Source organism: Rhinolophus ferrumequinum, chromosome 17 (assembly GCF_004115265.2).
Source record: "Rhinolophus ferrumequinum isolate MPI-CBG mRhiFer1 chromosome 17, mRhiFer1_v1.p, whole genome shotgun sequence".
Taxonomy (NCBI): domain Eukaryota; kingdom Metazoa; phylum Chordata; class Mammalia; order Chiroptera; family Rhinolophidae; genus Rhinolophus; species Rhinolophus ferrumequinum.
The window spans coordinates 31,397,991-31,410,880 of record NC_046300.1 but is presented as its reverse complement, the minus strand read 5'-3'; the positions used below and the strand labels follow the sequence as shown (position 1 = coordinate 31,410,880).

The window sequence follows — 12,890 nt, the reverse complement described above, 5'->3', positions numbered from 1 at the left end:
CTGTTATGCTCTACTCTACTAGATATACCAAAAGGCAATATAGAACAGTATTTAATACACAGACTCTAGAACCAGACTGCCTCAAGTTCAAACCTAAGCTTTTGCTACTTACTTGGGTCAAATGACCTGATTTTTCTGTGCCTTGATTTCCTCATCTGTAAAATAGTATCTACACCCATTCAATAAGGTTATGTGAAGATTCTATGTTTTAACATATAAAAGCCCTTGGAACATCCCCTGGTGGGGTAGGCTGTTCCATCTAAAGGTGAGCTATCCTGATTATCATTTGGTTATGCTGTAGAATCTCAGTCCCTATGGGAGGGAAGGAGGTGGAATCATCCATGAAGACATTCTCTGGGTCAATTAACCTCTGAAAGGCAACTCTTGAGAAAGGAGCTGAACAGACTCAGACTGTTGGGAAAAGGAACCCTTGTCTCTGGACCTTGCTGTTTTGGATAAAAGTTTGAGGAGATAAAATAAGATTGAGGATGACCTCAGCCATATGGAAGCAGATTGGCAACAAAACAGAGAGATCCCTATACAGAACACACGTAGAAAAGAGTGCGTTCTATTTCATAAGAACTACTGTCTAACTGATACTGCTCTCTGCTTCCATTTCCCTTTTGATATGCCCATACCTTCAGTAAGCTATGTTTACACATTCCAGTCTGGTTTCATCTATCTACAAGGAATAAAGAGAAAGAGTTAGGACTTTCTAGAGACAGAGTTCTGAGAAGGTTCAGGCCTCTGGAGGCCAGAGTGGTGACGGCCAGGGCATGATTAAAAGAATCCCCAGGGGAAGGTGAACCACTGCGTCTTGGGAGTTAAAGCCAGTTGTCCTCCCCAGGGTGATCACCCCTCCCACCTCCAGCTAGAAGAATCAGTTTTATTTTATTAAGAGAGTCAACAAGGTCCCTGACACCTACAATGGGCTTGGGGATCAAATAACAAACACTCTGTCACTCACCTTGTGGAATGCAGACCTTATAAAGGATTTCCTTCTCCAGATTCTGCAGGGACTCAAAATTTTCTTCATAGTACACTCTGTGCTCGTCATTAGTAATCTCCAAGAGCTGAGAGCGTTGGGCTTCTCCCACCCCAACAGCAAAAACAATTATGTTTCTGTCCCTGAGGGCCTTGGCTGGTATGGCTACATTGTCGTGGGAGACCCCATCTGTAATCACAATCAAATACTGATGAACCCTGGGTCTCCCTCCTCTTGAACTGTCAAAAAAAGGCAGAGTGAAATTCAAGGCTTTCCCGGTGTGGGTGCCATCTTTCATTTGTTGAACATTCAAGATGGCTCTGTGAATGTCCACCTTTAAAGAGTATTGGTTGAGCCTGAATTCTTCCTTGGGGGTTGAGCTGAACTGCAAAAGGCCAATCTGAATTTCATCAGCACCAATATTAGCTTTATTCACCATGCTCATCATGAATCCCTTCATCTTTTCAAAGTCTTTTGAGTGGATGGATTCTGAACCATCTATCAGGAAGATAATGTCAGCTTTCCTATTCTTACAGGCTGCGGGGGAAAGGAGCAGAACAGAACATTCATTCAGAGCCTGAAACCAATTAATTATAAGTCCCCAGAGATAGTCTGAGGAGGCATATACACAACATGAAAATATTTTTAAAGGGAGTGGAAGAGGAAGTGGGTGAAATAAATTTTCTGTGACCCAGCACAAACCAGTCTCAAAATAAGACACAGCAGTATGATAAAGATATAAAATTTGACAGGCTTGGTTCATTCTAGGTAATGGTCACTCTGGGTCCAATACTCACTTTTGGACCAGTGAATCCACACTTCAATAATTCACATAGATTAGACACATAAACTTGGAGAGAGAGAGAGAGAGAGAGAGAGAGATTGAAGAAAAGAATCCTTACTCTCTGAGGAGCAGATGTCTTGTACCACTTCTTGTTGGATGGCCTTCAAGGAATCAAACTCGTACACAAAAAACGTCTTATCCTTAGCTATCTCCTCAAGCTCAGTAGTGCTAGCGTTTCTGACTCCAATAGCGTAAATGATGACGCCATCTTCCCGCAGTGTCTCTGCAGCCTTAGCCACGGGGTCCGCAGATTCACCGTCAGTGATGATTATGAGATACCAAGGCACGTTGCGGCGAGCAGTGTTTGCAAAGACCTGAGCCATGTTACTCAAGGCCTGACCTGTCAAGGTACCCCCTCCAGTCTGCTGGATGCCATCAATGGCTTCCTTTAGCCTTGTCACACTGGGATACTGGCTGAGGACAAATTGACTATGAATTCTATCTGAGTACTGAACGACACCAAATTGCACTCTGTCGGGCCCAACATGGAACAGCTTTATCACCTCGTTCATGAACATCTTCATTTCAAGAAAATCGTCTTGTGTGATGCTGCCAGACCCATCAATAAGGAAGTAAATATCTGCCTTCTCGATGTACACACAGCCTAGGCAATAAGAAGCAGCAACCCATTAGAACAGATGTGAGACAGTGTGTAGCCAGAGCTATTGATCCCAATCCGCCCCCCCCCCATACTCCCTCCGCACTCCTTGTTCTGTTGAGAGCCAGCAGCTTTCTACTGAAAGCATCTGTGACTCTGTCTAGGGATATTCTTTGGCAGGAGCGTGATCAGCTGATACAGTAGGCAGGCCAGAATGCCTGAGAGAGAGTTTGGGAGCAGCTAAACACCAAGGATTGACAGGAGGTAATGGATAAATACTCCAGCTCTCTTGCCCTTTGGGTGGGACAACTCTGAGGTGAGTTCTACATAGTTTCCCTGAGTCCCCAGCAGAACTGAGCCCCAGCTGCCTACAGCGATTAGCTGCTCACTCACTCAGCCTGTTCTGGCTGCCTTCCTGTCTCTCATCTTCACTTCCCTACCAGTGTGCCCTGGAGTCACCTCCCAGATAAACCACTCACATCCATATCGTTGTCTCAGAGTCTGTTTCTGGTGAACCCCACTTGAGACATCAAGTAAATATTACTTGACATTTCTCAAACGGGGAAGTTGAGAACAAGCTAAAAGTAAAATAGCAGAGCATATCTGAAAGTATGAATTGTCTCAGTATCTAATATTTCTGTTTCTCATGCAAGTTGCACTTTTTAAGCATATGGACAACAGAGTGGCACTTTTAAAATATGTGGGCATTTTCTGAAATTTAATTTAATTGAATTAATTCAAATAGATTTAAAACTTCCTGCTTTAAATGAGCCTTACTTAAATGAATCACTTTGTATTAAGGCCTAGACTCCAAAGGGCAACACAGCTCTACACTTAGACCCTGTCTCCACCACTTACTAGCAGGCTTGCCCCTTTGCATCTCAGTTTCCTAATCCATAAAACAAGAATCTTAACACCTATTCAGTGAGTTTATTGTGAGAATTAAGTAAGACTATGGAAACATAGCAGAACTGAGTATTTAAAATTCACGGTTAAGATCACTCAGTGCTTTGTTTTTTATCATGTTGCAGATTCCTCAAAAAGAATGAAAGGTAGCTATCTCCTCGCTCCTTTCAGTAAGGGCTGCCCAGCCTTGTGTTATTAATCTCTGGAATCCCTTGATGCAGGGAAGAATCAAGAGTCTTTCCATGTTTCCTGGCCAAAAGGGAAGTAGTCTGAGGTGGGAGTTGGGTTCCCTTGCTCATGCCTTCCATTTGGGAGGACCTTGGTCCAGCCAATATGAGACATACTTACACTGAACATATATATATATATAGTCTATATATATATATATATATATATATATATATATATATATATGGAGAGAGAGAGAGATCTATATAAATATATCTATATCTCTCTATATATATATATTTCTTGTTTCTCTGAATGAAATTCAAATTTAACTGGGCATCTGATATTTCATCGGCAACCCTACCCTAGAGGGGCGGGCATTGAAAGGGATGTGGCTTAGAGGAATAGAGAGCTGCAGCTATGGTGTTTGCTGAATGCAAGGAGAACAGAGGGGAAATTATGAAAAAAGAAGGCAGAAACTCAGACCTTGCTGGAACCCAGCACCCACTGGTGACAGGTAGACGGCTAGCCCCATTCTGAGGAAAGGACCACTGTGAAGGAAGAGGGATCTCTGTAGCCAACCCCATGCAGCAGTGGCCCAAAGAGGCTCCATGGCAGCCCAGAAGAGCCAAGAGCCCTGAGTACTGCCTGGCACTACATATTCTTGCCAGTCTTGGCAGATGAAGATTTGGGGATTGGCGGTTGGCAGAAGAGAAAGATAATTTTTAGAGTCTGGTTGCTGCTAAGCATCCACATTTATTACATACACAAAGTTATTAGCAGAGCGTCTGGTACATAGCAGATGACCAATGAGTGGTAGATATTATGACCATTATCATCAGCCAGGACAGAATTCTGATTTTAAAAAATGTCCCAACTTCTATTTACCTGTAAGCTACTCCCACCCCTAATGCCTCTACACTTTGGACAGATTTTCCTGATTCCAGGTTTCTTTTTAGCTGCTATGCAGTCTGGAAGAGAAATCAGATCTCAACTCTTTACACTGTGAATTAGGAGACAAAAGGAGACTTCTCTCCTTCCCTACAGAATATAGGCAAGGGGGGGTACAGGGAAATGAAACTCATATTTAACGATTTTGTTCCTCCTTCCCAGGACAGAGAAAGGGACTAAAAATACAGGCCCCAGAGAAAGATGGAAATTTATTTAGATATTTTAAATCTCTAGACCTTGGCACAAGTAATCAAGAAATTACAAGATCATTTTAGTGATTGGTTTTTTTTAAAAAAAAAGCAAAAAAAGCTCATTTTCCACTAAAGATAAAAATCACAGACAGCCTTGAATTCTTAAGTTAATTATCTACGTTTCAAGTTGTCATCTTCTTTCTACAGTTCTGATTTGAATCTAAGAAACACTAGCATGGGTGGACAAAAATAGACAGGTAGACAGACAGACACAAAGATATTTTTAACAGCCAGTAAGTGGCAAATTTGGGATTTAAAGTTCAGGCATTTTGACTCCAAGGTGCATATATTTAATTGCTATGTTTTTTCTGTTTTGTTTTGTTTTAACTGCATACAGTAGGAACTCTCCTAAGCTACCTTCTCTTAAGTGACTCCCTAGATTGAAAAAAAAAGTGATGTTCCCACAATGCATTGAGTGCCCTCTCCCTGGAGGCGCCCTCCCCACCACCGAATTGAACGCTATACAGTTCTGCTTTGCTCAGTGGAAGAATAAACCTACCAAGAGCAATGTGGGTTTGTCCCCAGCCTGTTTATGGTGGTTTTGTTATTCTAATTACACAACAAATAAAATACTGTACAAATCAACAGGATATGAGTGCGAATAAAGGAAGTTTATTGCGTCTATGAAAACCAGGTTAACTGCTTAGAAAAGCCAATAAAGGCAAGTTGTTATCAAAGAAATTGTTGGTGTGCTAGATGGCACTATAAAAAATTGAATTTTTGAGGTCATAAAACTCAATAAGGATTTCTGTACTCAGATTGTTTCAGTTATCTTCCCACTTTAAAGAAGCTGGAAATTATAGAAAATACACTATTGGATGATTAATGAAGAAAAGATACAGAATTCCAGTCAACAGGGTTCACATTCAAAGAAGCTTTGGCCCTACACCAAAGATTGGAAAATTAATGTTCACTTATTGTGTTTTAAAATAAAAATATTAAATTTTAAGAATGTATCTTTTTAGAAATAATTTCGTGCTCTAAGTGACTTCAGATTTGGTCAATCCATACTCAGATCCCTTGGGCTTCCACTGTAAATACACATATATTTGCAACAAATTGTTCAAAGAGATGAGGGGTAAGATAGAAAGAGGGAGGAATGTTCACTTTTTACTTCATATGCTTCTACATTGTTTGGAATCAAGACAAAATAATTTTGATTACATAAGTTTTTTTGTATTGTTTTTTTTTTGTTGTTGTTGTTGTTGTTGTTGTTGTTTGAATTCACAACTTTTACTAGAGTGTCAGATCATACTACGGCTGTTAAATCATCTGTTTTTCTACCAGAGAACATCAGGGGAGAGCGCGAACACAGTCCCCACTACCACAAATTATGCAGTCGCGTTTCCCACATTTGGGGTCATCACATCTGGAGTGCAATGGATAAGCCTCGCCCTGGGGAAACCACCTTCGTGATCATGGTACCTCCCTTGCCAGGTAAAGATTGATTTTATAAGTTTTATGTTTCTGTTTTCTAATGAGTTGACTCCAAAATCTTTTCTTGGGTGGGGGTGGGCGTGAGGGGTAGAGGAGGTGAGTTTATGGAGCAAGCAGAGTAAAGATTAAAAAAAAAAAACTATATATATATTATATATATATATATATATATATATATATATATATATATATATATCAAGTTTGGAAAAGGTCCTCCTACCTTCTTGTAGGGCAGAGCCTATCCCAGTAATGGGAGCCCTGCTGCCCACAATCCCAGGGCAGAGCTGGTTCTTAATCTTGCTTCCCACTATGGAGAGTTGTAAAAAGGATTCCAGATGGATGACATGCTTCCCAGGAGGATACGAAGCTATCTTTGCCAGGTCCCCACTCTCTGAGGCAAGCTGGGTACCCACTGCATAGATGGTAACCCCCATCCTGCGGAGGAGAGAAGCCGGTCTGGATACAGAGTCTTGGGAGAAGCCTTCCGTGATGACCACGGCTATCTGCTTCACTCCTTGCTTGGACCGGCTGCCCTTCTCCTGAATGAAAACCTCATTCCTTAGGAAATCCAAAGCAGCACCAGTCTTGGTCCTTCCTCTTCTTTCCTGATAGGTTAATTTGTCCAAATGCTCTAAGATTTTGGCTGGATTCTGAAATGTATTCAGTGAAAACTCAAGTCGTGGTTCCTCACTGTAAAAGACCAAGCCAATTCTCACAACATCAGGATGAATGCTTACAGAGCTGATGGTGGTCTTCAAGAAATTGACAACTTGTTGGAAATTAGATTGCCTAACTCTGCTAAATTCTTCAATGAGGAACACTATGTCGGCAGGAATAACAGCTGAACATGCTATAAACAAACAAAAACAAAAAGAAGGGCTTTATGGATGATGTGATTCAGAATTGCACAACTGAAATCTATGTAATTCTACTAACAATTGTCACCCCAATAAATTAAAAAAATAAAAAAAATATTAAAAAAAAAAAAAAAAAGATAAATGCTAAATATTTCCAAAAAAAAAAAAAAAAAAAAAAAAAAGAAGAAGGGCTTTAGCATAAGAACAGACAACACTTATTTTGTATATAAAAGTTGTGTTATGCTATATTTTATAGCATAATATTTATATATTTACATGTAATATTTACATATTCATTTTTATAACATTTGGTATTACAAATTGTAATATATATTAACTTATATTACATGTATTAACCTTTATTGTGTATTAACTTATAATATGTATTAACTTATATTAATACACTTCAGAATTTAGTGGAAGCCTTTATGACCATAATTTGGCATGATGGTCAAAGAATATCACAGGGTTCATATATATCTCAAAATTTTTCACACGAAAGAGTATCCACTTGTAAAATATGTAAATATCCATAAGAATGTGCTTTAAGGTCATTTTTCAATTCATCTAAGTCCACTAGGAGCATATGAGTCTTGCTTAACTAGTTTTTTTCTTCATTTTTGACTTCCAGGAAATCCTGAATGAAATTCTCTTTCATAGGCCTGAAACCTCTTGGATTTAATCATTTTTCCTCTGTCTTAGTAAAAGATAGAAATAATAAATTGTGACTATTTATTAATAAATCTTGTCTATTTATTTCTATAGACAAGAAATAATAACTTGTGTACCTTTCTCTCATAAATTTCATGTCATTTCCACAGAGACGTGAAATATGGCAAATTCCTATCAAAATTTGCTGTCCAGAAATCGGGCTACGTGGCTGTTCTATTTTGCTGTATAAGAATCTTCCCTTTAACCTTTCTCAAATGAGATAATGGAGTTATAACTACATTAAATTCCCTTCTCAGAGGAGTCCAGACACCTCTCTCCCACTTTAAGGCAGCGTCTAATGTAGGGAAAACCACTGTGTCCACATACCAAAAAGGTCCAAATCTGCTTTGACGTATGAAAAAAAAAAAACCTCCCCAGCAAAAAGCCAAAACCACATATGCAGGAGGCTGAAACCAGTCTGTAGACAACTGAATGTTGTGAAACAAAATTTGGAGAAGAGAATATAAGGGCAACAAAATAACCTTTTGATTTATCTTTGATCAGTTGGTGTCCTAAAATTTCCTTCTTGGTCTTTTTTTTTAATATATATAAAGAACCAAAAATCAATCCTAGATTTAAAAAGAGGATATTGCTCCCGGTTTTGCCAAGTCTAAAACACCAAGCAACTTTGACTTCTCCCCTGTTTCACCTGCGGGTACCAAGTGCTATTATTCTCCTTTCCAGTTGTCATCAGGATTAATCACCTTTCTTCATAATGAGAGTCACTGTTGGCTAGACCCCGGTATCCTCTCTATATGGACAGATGATAGCTTATCCTTAAAGACCTTCTGAGTCGGAGATGTCATGTGGAGTCCAGCCTGCCTACTGAAGGCTTCCTTACAGACTATTTTAGTCATGTCATTTTTCCTGAGTAAAAGCCTACTGTTACTTCCCAGTGCCTTTGGGACCTCGTGATCAGGGTCCACCCTACCTAATCCAATCTCATCCCGCACTACTTCTAGACCCTCCCCCAATGTTAGCAGATGATGAAGCACAGGTCTGAAAAGTACTTATGCAATTGGGTTTTCTCTCTTGCACATCTGCAGTTACCATGGGAAGGACATGCTCAGACTAGCCTAATGATCGCAGGAGGAAGAAGAGAGCTATGGAGCAGAGCCAAATGTTGATCAGCCAACCCTCAGCCAAACCCCAAATGTGTGAATAAACCCAGGCAAGATCAGCAAAGCCATTCAATTGAGCCCAGTGAAGAGAAGCTGACCCCCAGCAGATAAAATAAGTAATTCTTTTCATCCACTGACTCTTTGGATGGCTTGTTATGTAGCATCATTGTGACTATAGTTAACTAATACAAGGAGTGGGCCTGAGGCAGCTCCATGCTTCCTCCTCTTCCCAATCCTCTAGTGCTGGTGTCCCGGTATGAAGGAATCCAGAATGCCCCCTTCTCTGCTCTGTCCCCAGACTTTTCTTTTATGCTAAGACTTCCCCATGGCTCACACACCTAGGAACCAAACCTCACCTACAACAGCCTCATTCTCAGGCTCAGTCCTGAACTCAGGCTTCCCAATCCCTTGGATCACCACATTCACATCTTGCATCATCCGTCTGACTCCATCGTGTCCTTGCATCTCATATACAAGAGGTGGGGACGCCATCCCCTCCAGTTCTCTTCTGTCAAAGTCCTGTACGCCCACCGTCATGACTTTCACGCCTTTCTCCCTCAATGTCTGTGCAGCATCCAAGACCTCATCCTCAGATTTGCCTGAGGTAATGACCACTGCATACTGGGGAATGCCCTGGAGAAACCGGCTTCCCGTTGCCTCCTGGAAGAAGGTCTGATGAAGGTATCGCAGAGCTTTGCCTGTCCTCCTAGAGCCACCCCGGAACACAAAGTGTTTATGGATGTGAGCAAGCATCTCATCCTGGGTCTTGTAGGTATTGAGCAAAAATTCAGTGTGACCTTGACCACCATACTGAGCCAGCCCAACCTGGTACTTGTCCCTGCCAACATCCAGCGTGCCAATCACTCTGGAGATGAAATTCTGCATCCACTGGAAACTGGCCCGTGATGTGTTCTGTGAGGTGTCAGCAAGAAAGACCACATCTGCAGGGGCCTGGATGAATCCTGGAACTGAAGGGGACAGGGAAGGAAAAGACACAGCAGATGAAACAAAGCAAATCAAGATCTCATGAAAATTGAATACAGCAATGGTTTTGGGGCGCGGTATAAGAGGGAGAGGTACTTTATTTATGTAACACTGTACATATTGTATATCCACTTCTTCCCCCACAAAGCTCTCTCCCACTTATACCCTGCTGCCTTTGTTGTCTGCTTCATTAGACTAAAGTACCTTTTAATTATTATTCTTCAAACAATGGAGGAGACAAAGAAAGTTAACATATACTATGCTAGAGATTTTTGTATACTTTGTCTCCTCACAAACACCCTGCTGGCAAGTATTATTATCTTCATTGTGCAGATGAGAAAACGGAAGCAAAGAAGTGAAGCTGCGTGTGCATACTCACAAAAGTAGAAAGTAGCAAAGGCAGGATTGGAAAAAACAAAAACAGGTTTTCTGGACTCCAAAACCCATGCTGTTTCCTTTTAACAACACGGTAGGATGTTCTTTTCTACCCATGAGAACGTCCTGTATCCTTCAATCCAGACGTGTCCAAACTTTTTTCAACGTTTTTCACCAAGGGCCATATGCGGTAAAATACACACACAGCCGGGCCACTCACTCGAGGTGAAGTACGTGTTGCCTCACCTGGTTTATTTAAGTAAACTAAATCTATTTTTGGAATTTGCTGCGGGCCAAGTAACAATGGATCGCGGGCCGCAGTTGGCCCACGGGCCGCAGTTTGGACACCCCTGCTTCAAGCCCTACCTCAGATGTTCCTTCATCTAGGAAGTCTCCCCACATTCTCCTGGGATGGCAGGGAGCTCCGTCTCCTACTTTCCACTGCACTCCGCATATCCTGGCTCATATTGTAAGTAGGCATCCTGGTTGGGATGTTGGGTTTTGACACAGCTTCTTACCTTTCATCTTACCCTCCACTGCTGAGCACAGTGTCTGAAGAATGCCTCCTGAGACATCCTGCAGGATGTTGAAGTTTTCAATGTTGAAGAGAAATTTCTCAAATGGCTCACTGGCCATTTTTTGCAACTCCTGGACATCCTGGACATTAATCCCTACCACATACACAACAACTCCATCTTCTTTCAACCTGTCAGCTGCCTCCTGGACTTCATCATTTGACTCCCCGTCTGTCACTAGGATAACTATCTGGGGAACGCTGTCTTTGGCCCGACTGCCAGCTGCTTCCGTCAAGTAGTTGGTCCTGATAAACTCCAGGGCACTCCCGGTGTTCGTGCCTCCTGTACGGTAGGGCAGGTTCTGGATATGCTCCAGGACCACGCTTTTCAGAGGGTACTGGTTCAGCTGAAAGGCTGGGTAGATGTTGTCATTATACTGAGCAAGACCCACTCGGACCTGGTCACTGCGGATGTCAAGCCCCAAGACAACAGAACGAAGGAAGTTCTTCACTTTCTGGAAATTCTGGGGTCCGATGCTGGTTGAGCTGTCTACCAGAAAGACAATATCTGCCACGACTGCTTCTCTGCAAGCTGTACAAGAGAGGGCAAGAGGGATCTTCACTCACAATCCTTAGAACCAATGGAGCGGAACAGTATACAGAAGGGGAGAGAAATGCCAGAAAATCTATATTCAATGGTTCTCAAACACCTCCTGAGACTTCTGTCCTGCTCTACTGATACCTCCAATCTTGAAATTGAAAGAATTGATAAGTTTTGGGTCAGTGATTGGAGAGAAGCATAGGGTACAGATGGTTTAGCAAAAATTTAATATTATAATCAAACATGCAAACATATGGAAAATAAGAAGGACAGTGGGAGGGAGGAATAAGAGATAAAGCTTTGAGTTCTGTGACTTCTAGATCAGAAATAGGAAGGGAAACACCTTTGTACCTGGAGAGACATGGTCAACCGGTTGAGCTGCTTTTGCCAAAGTATCACAGAGCTCCTGCCGCAGCTTCTGGGCAAGAACGCTCAGACCAGACAAGCTGGAAACAAAGGAGGCAAACTTCTCCACAGGACGACTCGCAATCTTCCTGAGCTCTGCCAAAGATGCATTTCTGACACCAACTGCATAAAGCAGGATGCCTGCCCTCCTAAATGCCTCAGCAGGTTCCTGCACAGGGTCCTCAGCTGGGCTGCCACTGATCACCACAGCGACCTGAGGCACACCCTGGCTTGCCCGGCTCCCCGCTATTTCCTGGAAGTGGTGATCTAGAAGGAACTGCAGGGCCAGACCCATATTGTGGCGCCCAGTGCCCCCAGGTTTAAATTGAAACTTCCGAATGTGGTTTAACACATTGCCTTTGTGGCGGTAGGTGGAAAGTTGGAACTCGGAATGGGCCACGTCACTGTACTGGGCCAGGCCCACGCGGATGGTCTCTCTGCTGACATTGAAGCCATTCACCATGATGTACAAGAAGTTCCGCATGACCTGGGTATATCGAGGGTTGTTGATGCTGGTGTCCACTAGAAACACAACATCGCCCACAGAGGCCTCCCTGCAGACTGAGGAGAGAATCAATTTAAGATAAAACATTACAAAACTGACAGCTACTGGCTCTGAATACATCTCTCCCAAATCAGTGCCTTTACAACCCACAGATCTGCCTGCACAACTCTTCCATGACAGCTTAGATATATGCAGCCTAAGCACCTGGTCATCTATCTTCCTTTGTTTCCTCATGGCCACCATCTACCCTTCGCCTGCCACCCTCTGTTCCATTCTAACACACATTTGACCCTGTAGTTTCACTCATGGCATTATCTTCAATTTGATCCTGGATAATGGCCCTCCACTCATCCCTTAAATTTAATAAAAGAAACCAGAGAAAACAAAAGAAAAAGTAAACAAAGGGGACTACATCACACTAAAGAGTTTTTACACAGAGAAGGAAACCATCAACAAAATGAAAAGACAATCTACTGAATGGGAAAAGATATTTGCCAATGATACATCCAATAAGGAGTTAATATCCAAAATATATTAGGAACTCATATAACTTAACACCAAAAAACCCAAACATTCCCATTAAAATATGGGCAGAGGACCTGAATAGACATTTCTCCAAAGAGGACATACAGACGGCCAACAGACATGAAAAATGGCACAATGTCACTAAATCATTG

At 41.9% G+C, this 12,890-nt stretch overlaps 1 protein-coding gene and 1 pseudogene across 1 annotated transcript in view; both read right to left on the bottom strand.

Annotated features, from left to right (window-relative positions):
* LOC117036601 (collagen alpha-4(VI) chain-like) overlaps positions 1-12,890 on the bottom strand; it is a 98,036-nt gene that overhangs the window by 71,001 nt on the left and 14,145 nt on the right. Inside the window, exons 3-8 of the mRNA XM_033131593.1 lie at positions 11,655-12,269; positions 10,707-11,294; positions 9,186-9,797; positions 6,361-6,990; positions 1,888-2,433; positions 968-1,522 (exon numbers count right to left, since the gene is read on the bottom strand). Of these exons, the coding sequence (XP_032987484.1) occupies positions 968-1,522; positions 1,888-2,433; positions 6,361-6,990; positions 9,186-9,797; positions 10,707-11,294; positions 11,655-12,269 (3,546 nt within the window). The remainder of the gene's footprint in view (positions 1-967; positions 1,523-1,887; positions 2,434-6,360; positions 6,991-9,185; positions 9,798-10,706; positions 11,295-11,654; positions 12,270-12,890) is intronic.
* Positions 5,999-6,148, bottom strand: LOC117037348 (uncharacterized; annotated as a pseudogene).